General features: G+C 41.0%; 1 protein-coding gene across 1 annotated transcript in view; it reads left to right on the top strand.

Moving 5' to 3' along the window:
* The window catches only part of LOC126235635 (PDF receptor-like), a 483384-nt gene that overhangs the window by 313604 nt on the left and 154309 nt on the right, over positions 1 to 15471 (top strand). Inside the window, exons 6-7 of the mRNA XM_049944349.1 lie at positions 11553 to 11742; positions 11782 to 11805. Coding sequence (XP_049800306.1) covers positions 11553 to 11742; positions 11782 to 11805 — 214 coding nt within the window. The remainder of the gene's footprint in view (positions 1 to 11552; positions 11743 to 11781; positions 11806 to 15471) is intronic.

The raw sequence follows: 15471 nt of genomic DNA, 5'->3' as shown, positions 1-15471 counted from the left end.
GATGATACTTTCCTCAGAAACCGGATGGTACGGAAAATTGGCCTTTATCTAGGCCCCCACAAAAATGCATGTAGTTCCAGTGTATTACTTTCTTTTTCGCTTAAAAATAATTTTTGGAATAAGTGGTCAGCTTCAATCAATGAGCTTGGTTCCGTGAAAACAGGCGTTCTCCCCGAGTGGCCTCACCTTCCTAGGCTGCCCGAAGTGCCGCCCGGAAATATCAATATTGGCTTTCAGGCAAAACATTTTGGCGACCACTGGCCTAGAGGGACGGGTTAATGGGAGCGGGTACGTAAATGCAAGAGAAGCTTTGCAGTGTGAGCAGGAATGGACAGCACAGATTTTAAAGCAAAGTATAAGGGACATATACAGATGGAAACACAAAAAAAGCATAGCCTTAATCCAACTGTAAATCACAACGAGAAAATTATGCTGTTGAGAAAAAAAGTTTTACGGTACAAAAAAAAAAAAAAATACACAGTTTCTGTCATACAAATATGATTTCCGAATTGGTGTACTGACCATAGTTTCCGTGCAATAATGGTTTCTGTAAATCCTTTACGTAGTGTCGTGTACTGTGTATGTGGAAAAGTGATACAGACTCGTAACAGAACTTCCGAATGCAGGCACTAAAAAAGGTGCGTTAGATCACAGGCCTACAGGACAGGCAAAAGTGACAACAAATTACGGATTAAAAAACAATTAAATTAGAAAAAACAAGATGTGGGAACAGAAATGTATTGATATTGGGAGTCTAATGGGTGGATCAGAAACAACAGAGTTGTCAGTATGAAGAAAACATAAGTGAACAAAGCAGTAGGCAACCTAATTCCCTTAAAGGAATGGGAAAATCATTTTAACTGAAGATAGGCCATATTACACGAAAGGGTATGAAGATAAATGAAAGCAACTGATCGAAATATAAACATTACAATAGAGGAAGTGAGTTGTGCAGTAATTAAAATGAAAAACCGCCAATCACCTGGTCCAGGAAACATTCCTGTGGAATTATTGAACGCTGGAGGAAGATCTCTGAAGGAACGAGTAACCAGCCTGATGAAGAACTGTTGTAAAAGGACTGCAATTCCCTCAGAAAGGAAACATTCGTACATGGTTTCTATTTACAAGAAAGAGAACAGAAAAGACACCAACTGCTATAGAGGCATTGGTGTCAACTGTTCGATGACCCGCTTATTTGGAAAGATAATGATTGAAAAAATTAGTCAAAATGTTCGCCACCATATTGGGGAAGACCAGAGTGGGTTTAGGCAGAATAGATCATGTATAGATCACCTATTCATTTTGGAACAACTAATGGAGAAATTTATAGCAGTGGGAAAGGTGCTACACATTGCCCTTGTAGATTTAGCAAAAGCTTACGATACAGTCCCTAGATTTAAGCTGTGGGAAGCTATGAAAGATATAGGTATGGATGATCACCCTTTACAAATTATTATTAGAATGTACAGATATAATGTGGTAGAGATTAAACGGGGTTCAAAGTTATCAGAACCTATTAATGTCACTAAAGGTTTGCGACAAGGTTGCGGCATGTCACACATCTTGTTCAATTTATGTGTAGAAGTGGCTCGCCGAAATTGGAAGTACTGCTGCAGAGGAAAGGGAATCACTGTCAACGATGTACAGATAGTTTCATTAAGTTTTGCTGACGATCAAGCTATTATAGCATAAGATGATTATGACCTTCAGTTCATGATACGACGATTATATCAGGAATACAACAGATGGGGACTGCAAATTAGTCTAACAAAAACAGAGCATCTGGTGGTGAATAGTGATGCTAGATTTCAAGTACACATCAATGACAATGAATATTTACAACAGCAAGAAGAAAAGAGTAGGCAAGGTAATGGTTGAATCAGTGCTGTACTTCGGATCAGAACAAGTGATCTTAAATGCAGATCTGAGAAAAAGACTAATAGCTGTGGTAATGTATTATTTGCGTAGGAGTGACAGAATATCAAGAATCGAAAGGAAAACGATGAAATAAGAGCTAGAATGAAGGCGAATGTTACAGTGATAGAATTGAAAAAAAATCATTATAATGGTACGGTCATATGATGAGAATGAGAGATCACCGGTGGCCAAACAAGGCTTATGATTGGGAACCACCCGGCAGACGTAAGCGCGTAAGACCACGACGTTCTAGGACAGACCACATAAATGGAATAGCGGAACATCACAGCATCGACAAGGAAGATGCGCTGGATAAAGAGGCTTGGCGGAGGATAACAGGAATTAAAGAAGATGTTGTTATTAATTAATCTTTGTATTGATTAAACCATGTGATACTAATAATAAATCACAAAGAAATCCGAGAAATGAGTAACACGAGAGTAAGTAAAAGTAAAGAATCGTACCTAAAGATATCTCCTTTCCTACCTGCTGCGGTTCTTTGTGTCAACAACGTCATTTCGTAAAGATCAGCGGTAGTCGTACAAGAACGTGAAATTCTGTTTGTGTTTATAACACTTTTACGTTTGAGCAATGTCCTGATCAAGCGATTTTCAATGTAAGTGACGGTCGCAAGGTGATATGGGTAGAAATCCGAATGATCGTTTAAAAAATGTTGTAGAATCAGATGTTAGGATCTGAGTAGTCCTTGATACATTATCGCGATAGTTCTCTGCCCTATGATAACCTGAAAAACAGACACTTACGCAAGATAGCTACTCTATCCTGTGCAAGATTCTTCATCTCCCAATACCTACTGCAACTTACATCCTTCTGAATCTGCTTAGTGTATTCATCTCTTGGTCTCCCTCTACGATTTTTACCCTCCACGCTGCCCTCAAGTTCTAAATTGATGCCTCAGAACATGTCCTACCAACCGATCCCTTTTATAGTAAAGTTGTGCCACAAATTTCTCTTCTTCCCAATTCTATTCAATACCTCATCATTAGTTAAGTGGTCTATCCATTTAATCTTCAGCATTCTTCTGCAGCACCACATTTCTCTCCTTGTGCAAACAATTTATCATTCATGTTTCACTTCCACACATGGCTACACTCCATACAAATACTTTCAGAAACGAATGCCTGACATTTAAATCTATACTCGATGTTAACAAATTCCTCTTCTTCGGAAATGCTTTCCTTACCATTGCCAGTCTACATTTTATATCCTCTCTACTTCGACCATCATCAGTTATTTTGCTCCCCAAATAGCAAAATTTATTTACTACTTTAAGTGTCTCATTTCTTAATGTAATTCCCTCAGCATCACCTGATTTAATTTGACTACATTCCAGTATCCTCGTTTTGCTTTTTGATGCTCGTCTTATATCCTATTTTCAAGAGCCTATCCATTCCGTTCAACTACTCTTCCAGGTCCATTGCTGTCTCTGACAGAATTACAATGTCATCGGCAAACCTCAAAGTTTTTATTCCTTCCCTACGGATTTTAATTCCTACTCTGAATGTTTTCTTTTGTTTCCTTTACTGCTTGCTCAATATACAGATTGAATACCATTGGGGATAGGCCACAACCCTATCTCACTCCCTTCCGAACCACTGCTTCCCTTTCATGCCCCTCGACTCTTATGACTGCCATCTGGTTTCTGTACAAATTGTAAATAGCCTTACGCTCCCTGTATTTTACCCCTGCCACCTTCAGTATTTGAAATAGAATATTCCAGTCAACATTGTCGAAAGCTTTCTCTAAGTCTACAAATGCTAGAAATGTAGGTTTTCCTTTCCTTAATCTATCTTCTGAGATAAGTTGTAGGATCAGTATTGCCTCACGTGTTCCATTTCTACAAAATCCAAACTGATCTTCCCCGAGGTCAGCTTCTATCAGTTTTTTTCATTTGTCTGCAAAGAATTCGTTTTGCAGCTGTGAGTTATTGAAATGATAGTCCAGTAATTTTCACATCTGTCAGCATCAGCTTTCTTTGGGACTGGAATTATTATTTTCTTCTTGACATCTGCGGGTATTTCGCCTGTTCTATATATCTTGCTGACCAGATGGTAGAGTTTTGTCAGGGCTGGCTCTCCCAAGGCTATAAGTAGTTCTAAAGCAGTGAAAAATAATAACATAAAAGAAAAAAATGTGTTGTTTTTGCAGATAATATGAACTCCAATTGGGAGGTGAATCTAGAATCGTTGTCAACAGAGTCTTCACAAAACAGAAAGGAAATTTAGGTTATAACTTCCTTGGGATGTTTTGTTCTGTTCATGTAACCCACAATTCTATCCAGATGGCTGATGAAGTCCTTCCTATTGAATTGAAGGTATTGTCTAAAATATATTCTTATTTGTTTGAGTGTACTATAAGCACCGAAAATCTTATAGAATTTTGTACTTTTATCAACCAGAACTACATAAAAGTGTTACACTATAGCAAAAATTGGTGGCTTGCTTTGTTTCCTGTGGTTGAACTTCTTCTGACTACATTTGTTCCTCTGAAAACTTTTTTGAATCTCAAAATATATGTTCATCTGTTATCAAATAGCTCTCTGAAAATCCTTTATGAAAAGCCCAGCTGTACTTTCTTCACAACCAACCATGAACTTTTCACATTGCAGATCAAAGAACAGTGGATGAAACAATTACAGTTTTTGAAGTAACTTCTATGTTAAATGATTTCAAAGCTAATTTGGTTTCCAAGGGTGAAGACTTTCGTAACTTGACCTGGCAGATCAATTCTAGGGAAATTGGAAAATGAGGGTTCATCATCAGAGACTGTAAAATTTGAATGGTTCGTCCAGTATGTTATGTAATCACACCTACATATTTAAGTAAGTGACTAGAACCCATTGAGAGTTTGTGTGACTGCAACTGGGTAACAATTAAGGCAGGAGTACCCGAGTGGAAAGATACACAAAAGACTGAAGATTTCATTCATGAAATGGCTCCTTAGACTATAATAGATATACTGGTCTGTCTGATGAGAATGTGTATATTGAAAAATATATATCACAGAAATTATTACAAAAATGCAATATGGAAGGAAACATCACCTAGTGCCAGTAGGGTAGAAATTATTTCACCTTGCAATATGAATAAAGTTCTTAAAGGACAGTTATATAATGGCAAGTTATTATATATTAATGACTTGCCATTCTATATTCATGAAGAGGCAAAGTTAGTTCTCTTTGCTGATGATACAAGTATAGTAATCACACCTGACAAACAAGAATTAACTGATGAAATTGTCAATACTGTCTTTCAGAAAATTACTAAGTGGTTCCTTGTAAACAGACTGTCACTGAATTTTGATAAGACACAGTACGTGCAGTTCCGTACAGTGAATGGTATGACGCCATTAATAAATATAGACCTTAATCAGAAGCATATAGTTAAGGTAGAATATTCCAAATTTTTAGGTGTGTCCATTGATGAGAGATTAAATTGGAAGAAACACATTGATGATCTGCTGAAACGTTTGAGTTCAGCTACTTATGCAATAAGGGTCATTGCAAATTTTGGTGACAAACATCTTAGTAAATTAGCTTACTACGCCTATTTTCACTCATTGCTTTCATATGGCATCATATTTTGGGGTAATTCATCACTGAGGAATAAAGTATTTATTGCACAAAAGCGTGTAATCAGAATAATAGCTGGAGTCCACCCAAGATCATCCTGCAGACATTTATTTAAGGATCTAGGGATATTCACAGTAGCTTCTCAGTATATATACTCTCTTATGAAATTTGTTATTAACAACCAAACCCAATTCAAAAGTAATAGCAGTGTGCATAACGACAATACTAGGAGAAAGGATGATCTTCACTATTCAAGATTAAATCTAACTTTGACACAGAAAGAGGTGAATTATACTGGCACTAAAGTCTTTGGTCACTTACCAAATAGTATCAAAAGTCTGACAAATAACCAACAAGTATTTAAGAAGAAATTAAAAGAATTTCTGAATGACAACTCCTTCTACTCCATAGAGGAATTTTTAGATATAAATTAAGAAAAAAAAAGAAAAAAAACAAAAACAAAAATATTAAAAAAATAAAAATAAAAAATAAAGAAAAACAAAAAACACAAAAAATTAAGTTGTTATATTAACTTAAGTATGTTGTTAAATTAACCTAATTATGTCATGTATTGTAAAATTCGACTCGTTCCACATCATTACGAAATATCGTATTCATGATCCATGGAACTAGTATTAATCTAATCTAATCTAATAGCAATACCAGTTTTTCAACATCACCAATCTAGATAATTGTCATTACATATTAATTTTCGAAACTTCTCCCCCACGTACATGAATCAATACGAGGATTTATCCATGGCTTTGACAAAGCTTCTTACGAGACCCAGTTTAATGTCTAGAGGAGATAGGTACACATATTTGGCCTCAACAACAAGAATGTTCACAACATTCTTCTGTCCAGTCACTAGCTATTTCCGAGCAAGTCATTCGTTTCCCTTAACAGTGGCTTTTTCTGTCTCTGCTGCCCATTCGCTTATGAAGCAGCAGTGCTTTGTGTACCCTAGCGGCACGCCGAGGTGTTACTTACAGATCTCCAAACATTTGCGATTTGTATTTCTCATAGTGGATAAGTGTGCGTTGCAGTTAATAAAGTTCTCATATGTCTCCATCACAATAACTGCATGAGCAGTCGGAACTCAAGGAAATTTGTTTTCACTGTGTATAAGTAATGCACTCAGACTAACTTTGCTTGAATCTGGGAACAACGCCATTCATTTACACTGAAACCATGGCGAAGAGTTCCATAACGTGTTACATATCAGTACATAAGAACCATGTCATTTACTCGGGGAAATAGAAGAAAACAGCATGTCGGGCAAAATAACCACTCAGTTTTGTATCCCGAAGAAGAAGATTCAACATTTTAAATTACGAGCCTGAAAGCTCACTCTGTTGCTTGGGCACGGTTAAATCACCAACGAGATCGTTGAAAAGTAAGGCTCATTTAATTCACAGTGGCCATGATATTTTGGATCGACTACATATGTAGTTCACTGTCTTCTGTGTGTTCGTCCCCGTATTCGTCTTCGCTCATTGTCACATTCTTAGGTAGCATTGGTACTGGCAGTTATGCAGGGCTTATAGTAGATTATAAATTATGATATTGTCCAATTAACCTTTTTTTCGAGGTAACTCATCTATTTTTGTGACTTAGAAATAACTGTGCTTAGTCTGGTCCTTTGGTTCCCTCCAGATCAGTGGAATAGCAAAGGACACGTGACGAGCTCCTTTTAAACAGCATATAATGTTTGTAGCACTTGACGATAAGCGTGTGTGGGGGACAAAATTTCTGTCCTGGTCCCAAACCTACACCCAATTCAAATTCGTAGCATCTCTTCATAAGATGATTGTCATTGTTACGATTTCAGAGTTAAATCCTCACATATATTTGAGATATTTAGAGAGGTGCGAGACATTTCTTCTGGTAAATTAAAACAAAACAGAAACCACAAACATTCACGAACTTAGAACAATAATTATCAGAACTGTCAGTACTGATATGCAGGTCGCAACAAAGCCAAAGATACATCAGCACTGCTGCCAAACTGCCATCATTTCTCAGAGTTAAAATTCTGTTCATTATTTACATTATGTTTTAACAGTTAAATCTGCAGAATTTTTAAGTTAAACCAGAGAAGAATAATCAATATGCAGCGTTTTCAATGTTTTCGATTTGTACAGGACAGTGTGTCACAAGAAAACAAATCCTACTCCGAAAAATTGATTTCATTTTCGAATGCAGCACCCACGAAATAGCGAAGGATATCATTCACATTGTCCATATCAAAAATGTTAGCAGAAGGTCCTGTACTGAAATAGCGTCTTAGTTTAGTGCAAAGGCCATATTCTAAGAAAGTCAGCTTTTTGCAATTACTGATAACTGTACCATCTGGCAAAATTTGGGTTTACTCTAAGATTCGTCTGTCAGTTCATTAACGCGCAACATGAAAAGCTAGTGTCTATGGCGCATGCCTAAAGCTACTTTAAATGGCGTGCTGGTTACCAAGGAATCCTCTATCCAGTCACAAATTTCATTTCATGCACTATTCGTCACCTGTTAATAAGCGCTGGCGTGGCACTGAGTGAGCTTTACTTCCACCAGTACCTGATCCCCCACCTTCCAGACTCCACAGAAATTCTGCTACATGTCTTGCCGGACTAGCAGTCCTGGCAAAAAGGCTGTTGTGGAGACACGGCGTACCCACAGCCTTGGAGATGTTTCCAGAATAAAGCTTTCACTTTGCAGGGGAGGGACGAGTTCATTTCAGTCAAGAGTTTGGACATGTTGAAGAAGTTCAGCAAAGATTTAGATTTTTTAAATAACGTTCCTTTACTTGGGATTCAAACACTTTCTACCTTGGCACCAAAGAGATTACGAAACTGCTTAAGGCGACATTATGTCATACTTACTTTAGGAGTGTTTGTCCCGCATGGTTCGTAGGAGAACTTCTGTGAAGTTTGTAAGGTAAGAGAGGGGTACTGGCGGAAGTAAAGCTGTGACGACTGTTCGTGAGTCGTCCTGGAGTAGCTTAGTGGATAAAGCACTTGCCCCCGAAAGACAAAATTCGCGCTTTCAGGTCTCGGTCAGACACACAGTTTTAATCCGCCAGGAAGTTTCATATTAGCGCACAGTCCGCTGCCGAGTGAAAATCTCGTGCCGGGGTATAATAACGGTGAAGCACACGCATAAACAGTATTAAGCAACACCTAGTGACATGACGAATTTCTCGGCCACTCCTGCATGGTTTCGTCGACTTAGATTTCAGTAAAACAGGTCTCACAATTCGTCTTAAAGAAAAGCGAGAAAGACTTGGGGGTGTGCGTGAAGAAACACGAAATTCCAGAAAATAAGGATCACGTTAATAATGCGTCAGAAATGTGAGTGGTTGGAAAACTTGTTAAGAAGTAGCAGCCGGTACGTTGTCCTGAACGGCGAGTTTTCATCAGAGATAAAAGACTGGTCAGCACTATGCCAGGACGTCTCTTGTTCTGTATATACATCAACAACAATCTGACGGACCGGGTGAACAGCAGTCTGCGTCTGTTTTCCGGTGACGCTGCAATGTGCCATAAGGTATAGACGTTAAGTTAGATACATGATGATTGTGACGGAATTGCTATACTCTCAAGTTTCAAGGTATCGACGAAAAGTGCAACGCTGTAAAGTTTGGCCGCCGATGCAAGAATGTGCGACACTGCAGCGCAATTACAGCACGCAGCTGGGTCGTAAGAGGGGACATGTCTGTACCTGTGCATACAGCCTTTGTGAATCATTCCTTCCATTCAGCTGGATAACATCCTTGTCTCGCAGAGAGGCGGTAATCGGCACATCGTTCAACATTGGGCTGGTGCGATGCGATTATTCGACGATGGTGGCAGGAATAGGTGAACCGTGGTGGAAGACAGCTTCAAGAAGGAAGCGGTCGACTTAGAGAGACGACTGACCTGAAGACCGAGAAATCGTCAAGAGGCACTAAGAGCCCCGAATTCATCATCATCATCATTGTCGATATGACGTGCAACAGGCCGGCCGGTGTGGCCGTGCGGTTAAAGGCGCTTCAGTCTGGAACCGCGTGACCGCTACGGTCGCAGGTTCGAATCCTGCCTCGGGCATGGATGTGTGTGATGTCCTTAGGTTGGTTAGGTTTAATTAGTTCTAAGTTCTAGGCGACTGATGACCTCAGAAGTTAAGTCGCATAGTGCTCAGAGCTATTTTTTGACGTGCAACAGATATTTCAGTTACTTACCCCGGATTCATCATCATCTTCGATATGACGTGCAACTGATATTTTAGTGACCTGAAGTACCATTCACAAGCGGCTCACAGGAAGGGGGCTGCGATAACGGCGGCCCTTCGGCCGGTTACCGTTGACCTCTGTACACCAACAAGCCCGCTCTAAGCGGCGGTGGGCACATTTGAAATGGAATCTAATTAACTCGAGTAGAGTCATCTTCAGTGATTTGTCCCGCTTGAAACTGAAACGTACCCTTAGAAAAATTTATGAATGATTGTGCTGGTAAACCCCTCACGTCATTTGATTTTCAAACAGCTGAGCACAAGTGAACGTACTCAGACATTTCTCTCTTTACTTATTCTGATCATCACTAAACTGACACAATATTTTTAGCGCAACGCAATCTGACTTTTAATAATCGCTACAAAAGAATGGCCTTCACTGACAATAACCTATACCTTTCATCAATCACTTACCTCACAAAAATCTTCATTACTCGAACTACTGCAATACAGCGAGGTCCAATACTGCTACCTAAATAAAAGATTCTAACCACTGAAATCACTAACTACTGATAGGCATAGTTAGCAAATGAAAGGTTTTGATAAAGAACAAACAATGTATTTACATTAATAGTGTTCAAAAGTCATTATATATATATATATATATATATATATATATATATATATATATATATATAAATCAGTTCTGACATCCAGTCTTACAAATTTACTCTCGCTGATGGACACACGTCCAGATCATCCGCTCTCAAAACTCCGCCATCTCACTCCCCACATCCACCACTGCTGGCGGCTCACCTCCAACTGCGCAACGCTACACACTGTTCACATCCAACCCCTCAACACTTCAATAGCAAATTCCAACAATGCAAACCAGCCAGAGACTGCACACAGCACAGCCAGTGATTTTCATACAGAGCGCTATGTGGCGTTACCAACATAAAAACCTAAACAGCCTACTTACAAAACAGAATCCCGATGTCCAATGAAGATGTGTCTGGAAACGCCCCAGACAGAGGTGGGATAGTAAACTGTCACCCACCAGACGGCCCGACACTAGGAATGACGGTCTGGGTTGCCATTACATTTCGTAGCAGGAGCCCTTTGGTTGTTATCAGCGGCACATGTGAAGCCCAGAGGTACATTAATGATAGTATACTCCGCATTTTGTTGCCTTTCGTGACAAGGCACCTTGGATTGACATTTCAGCAAGATTATGGTCACCCACACATGGTGAGAGTAACTGCTGCTTGTCTTCTGCTTGCAAAACCGTAATTTGTCAAGCAAGATCGCCGGATCTCCCCTAAATTGAGAACGTGTGGAACATTGCGGGTAGGGCCCTCCAACCAGCTCGGTATTTTGACGATCTAAGATGCAAGTTGGACATAATTTGGCACGATATGCCTCAGGAGTACATCCAGCATTTCTATCAATCAATGACAAGCCGAATAGTTGCTTGAATTATGGCGAAACGTGGAGCAACGCGTTATTGACTTGCTCAATTTCTGAAGCTCTTTATTTTGTATTAATCACCGAATTTTTCTGAAATTGATTTAAATTATTTTATTTGTCTGTACTTGTGCATGACATGTATCGATTTCTGTTGCATTTGGATAGTTCATTCGTGCAACAGGAAAGTGAATTACCAGCAGTGGTGTGAGGTACCATTCGCCATGAATGTAGATAGCAAGCTGAGGATGTGTTTCAATATACAAGTATATTTTTTTAAAAAAGTAAATCTTTATAGCTGATGTATTTGGCTTCATTTTACCTCCAAGAAATTTTTGTGGTTGCTTATGTTGCATCCCAGTGCCTTACGTTGCAGGAGCCTGCGTAACAACCGGACGCGCATCCACCGGAACCTGTTCGTGGCGATGGTGGTGCAGGTGGTGATCCGGCTGACGCTGTACGCCGACCAGGCGGTGGTGCGCGGCGGCGGAGGAGGCGGCGTCCAGGAGCAGGCGGCGGCGGGGGCGGCGCCCCCTGGGGGTGGCGGCGGCGGCACCGGGGGCGGCGTCGCGACGCTGCCCGCCGCCGCGGCGCTCACGGCCGAGCACCGCCAGGGCATCGACAACACGGTGCGTACGTCACGCTTTCATTCCCGTTGGGCATCGCAAACCGCTGCATTATGCACGGGGAAACATACATATTCAGCATATGGACAAAGGCTGCGGAGTAGCCACTGCATGCATACGAAATCAGAAATTAGGGCGAGAACGTTTAATATTTTGTAGTGGACAGCACAAGCAAAACGGTTATAAGATATGTGTGCGCTTGATACGGTATCTTTATGATGTACCATCTAGCAGTGATATTGAAATATTCTGCTGGCTTTTATATATTTATTTATTTATGCATTTATTTTACCTGGCAAGATACTTCATGAGCATAAATTAATAATTGCTGTTTTATTTTTGCAAAATTTACGTGGTTAACATTTGTGGTGAAGTGAAGCCATCATAGCAGATGTAACGTCTTACTTTATGAAGCATATGTGTGCTGAACGCCGGTTAGTCGCAGTGGTCTCTACAAATGAGAAATATTACTGAGCTCGTAGTGGGTTGTAAAATACCTGTACCACATCAAAACTGGAATCTGGAGCTTCGTTTATTTTCTCTACGCTATTGGCTACTCGTATTATCTCGTACGTTTCATTCTGTGCTTGCACAAATCGGTTTGCTGTGCCAAAGCGTTTATAAGGTAAAGGCTATATAGTATCTGGTCAGAAGTATCTCGACACCTCTACGTAAAATGGAATTGACCATTAGAAGTCATACGTCAGAGTAAGAGGAGGTGGCAAGTTTGATGTTGCCAGCAGGGAAGCAGAAAGAGTCAGAAGGGCTGACTGTCTTCGAACGTGGACTAATCAATGGACGTCGCGTGAGTAACGAAACCATCAGGGAAATTTCAACCCTTCTGAAGCTGCCAAAGTCTGCTCTGGTAATGTCACTGTGCTGTGGAAACGCGAAGGAATAACCACACCTCAACGAGAATCAGAATCAGGTATTAGAATTTGTGCACAACAAAAATAGCGTGCACTAAGAGTATCTGGTAGCACCCATGTAATGCATAATAGACCGCAAGATGTCACGGGAGGCGAAGCCGTCATTGTAAAGCGAGGCGGGAAGTACTGTGTTCTCAGTAGAGGGGTAGAAACAACAGAATGTGTAGGTCAGGGATTATCAGTAACGTCGAACGTGGACCAGTCAATGGATGCCACCTGAATAACAAACCCATCAGAGACATTTCAGTCCTCCATAATCTACACAGGTTGACTGCTGGCGGCGTCACTGTATTGTGGAAACGCGAAGGAAGGACCGCAGCAGGCAGACATCAAGTACTGACGGGACAGGGACCGTGGAGCACTGCAGAGAGTGGTTCCAAAAAATCGCATTAACTCATCAGAGGGAGTTTCTCATGAGTAGGCCAGCTAGCACAGGAACTTTGCATAGGGAGTTAAGAAGAATGGTGTGCAGTGGTTGATCAGCTACTCACAGACCACACACTCTTGTGCTCAGTGCTGAGCGACTCTCGAGGTGGTGTAAAGAGTGACGCCCCGGGGCATTGGATAACTGGAAATGAGTGATTTGGAGTAGTTAGCCATGCTAAACCCTCTGGAACTATGAAATGGTTTGGGGTTTGCTAATGCCTGGCATACGGTACCTGCTTTCATGTACGATGCAAAGAGTGAAACACAAATTAGATAATCTTACGGCGTGGGAAGTTTCTTTGCGGATCCGGTGTTGTCCCCTGCTTGCGGCGGTTTGAACACAGTTTACGGCATTGTGTACTGCGTACAGTACAGGGAGGGTTCGAAGACGGTTATTGTTTGTGTCAGTGTGACAATGCATGCTTTCAAAAAACAGGAATTGTGAGGCAGAGATTTTTGGACAATAATATACTTAACATTTTCTAGTCTCGCTTCTCGAGGACGAATGGGGTGTGTTTCCTTCACACGCGTTCAAACACCTCACTAAAAGTCTGTAGAGCAGAAACTTCTCTCTTGCCTATTACAGGGCGCCCAGCTGAAGAAACTGCTGCCCTCTCTAGCCTTCCTGGCGTAGATAGAGACTGTGTCCCCATAAAATATAATCTTAATTTTCGGTGGTGGATTCAAACTGCGTGCAAATTTACGAATCGTCTGATATATGTCTTGGGTCGAATAATGTTCCGAAAGCCGATGAACTTAATCATTAATTACGTGATATCAAACTAATTTCATCTGGCACTTAGAGGACATCGCAGGCTTTCCCAGTTACGTGACTGTTATCTCTTAGGCACAGGAATTTTCGAGTCTTCGTTTAATTGTTCAAAATAATTCGCAGAATTGCGTATAAAAACAGTCTGATCGAGCCGTTACATTGAATTTCTTGCCACGGCTTCCTTGTGGCTCAGGGACACTGATCCGTTCCGTCTGTTCGCTGTGCTGCTACCACTCCAGGGATCCCAACCTCCGAACCGTTGCACGAGTTCTTACTGGCCGGAATAGATGCTAACTTTCGCCGTGTTTTGGTAGGCAACTGGTGTCTCTGTCTCGCGGCGGGCGCATACTGACGTGCAGCGCCCTCGCTAACAAAAGTGACGAAAGGAGCTTTCTCGTCTAGTCATTTGCAGTTTTTGTTTGGAGTCGGTACGTGATATTCAGTAGCGCAGGTGCTCCCGCCATTTGCATGTCCTTGTCTATGCTTACTGTTGTCAGCAGCAGGTACATACTTCACAACTCGGATGAGTACTGTCTCGCAATGACTGTACTGTAACCGCGATTAATTTGGTCGTGAATTCGTTGAAGTGCAACGCTTTGCATCTCAGTTGGCGGACACAATAAGCTAGTCATGCTACCGTGATAGTACTTCGTCCTTCCCCTGCCTAGGCTTCAGTATTTTCAATTCTTGTCGCTTGTCCTGCAGCGAGAACGTTCAGGCGATGTTGGGCGTGGATCAATCGTAATTAACTTGTGATATGCTGCCTCGTATATTCATGTATTTTCTTTGCTACAATATATGCAAAATTTGTCAAACCTGTCGGACTTCTGATCTGTTAAATCCCCCTGCTTCCTCCCAGAATTACTCATGTTGCTATTAGAAATCCCTGCTAGATGGATGGTCGAGACAGCAGCAAATTAGCACAAAGGCCAGATGTACCTGTCAATCAGGAATCAGAGATCAGGCAGTTTATCATCAAATTTACTACCAATATCTTTTAACCGAACACCAGCTGTTTTTCTATTCTGTATTAGCTGTTCTTGCTTTCCTTCACAATTCAAAGACACCATTACAGTCAGTTCGCATTGTTCCTTTATTATTTTTATGCATTCACTATTTTGTTTTCTTGTTTTTAATATTTACTCTAAGGTGGCAGTAGTCATGGGATAGCGAAATGCACATGTACAAATGGCGATAGAGTAGCATAAACAAGGTATAAATGGGCAGTACATCGGCGGAGCTCTCATTTGAACGCAGGTGATTCATGCGGGGGGGGGGGGGGGGGGGGGGTTTCCGACTCCGACGTGATATTTGCCGCACTATGGGAATTAACAGAGTTTTGGACGCAATGTATTTGGAGCTGGGCGTATGGGACATTCCGTTTCAAAAATCGTTACGGAATTCAATATTCTGAGATCCACAGTGTCAAAAGGATGTCGAGAATTCAAAATTTCAGACGTTCCTCTTACCACGGAAAACGCAGTGTGCGACACTCTTCACTTATTGACCGAGAGCAGCAGCGTTTGCATAGAGTCGTTAGTG

Source organism: Schistocerca nitens, chromosome 2 (assembly GCF_023898315.1).
Source record: "Schistocerca nitens isolate TAMUIC-IGC-003100 chromosome 2, iqSchNite1.1, whole genome shotgun sequence".
NCBI classification, from domain to species: domain Eukaryota; kingdom Metazoa; phylum Arthropoda; class Insecta; order Orthoptera; family Acrididae; genus Schistocerca; species Schistocerca nitens.
Note: the sequence above shows the minus strand (reverse complement) of the source record. Positions and strands in the feature narration are given on the sequence as shown.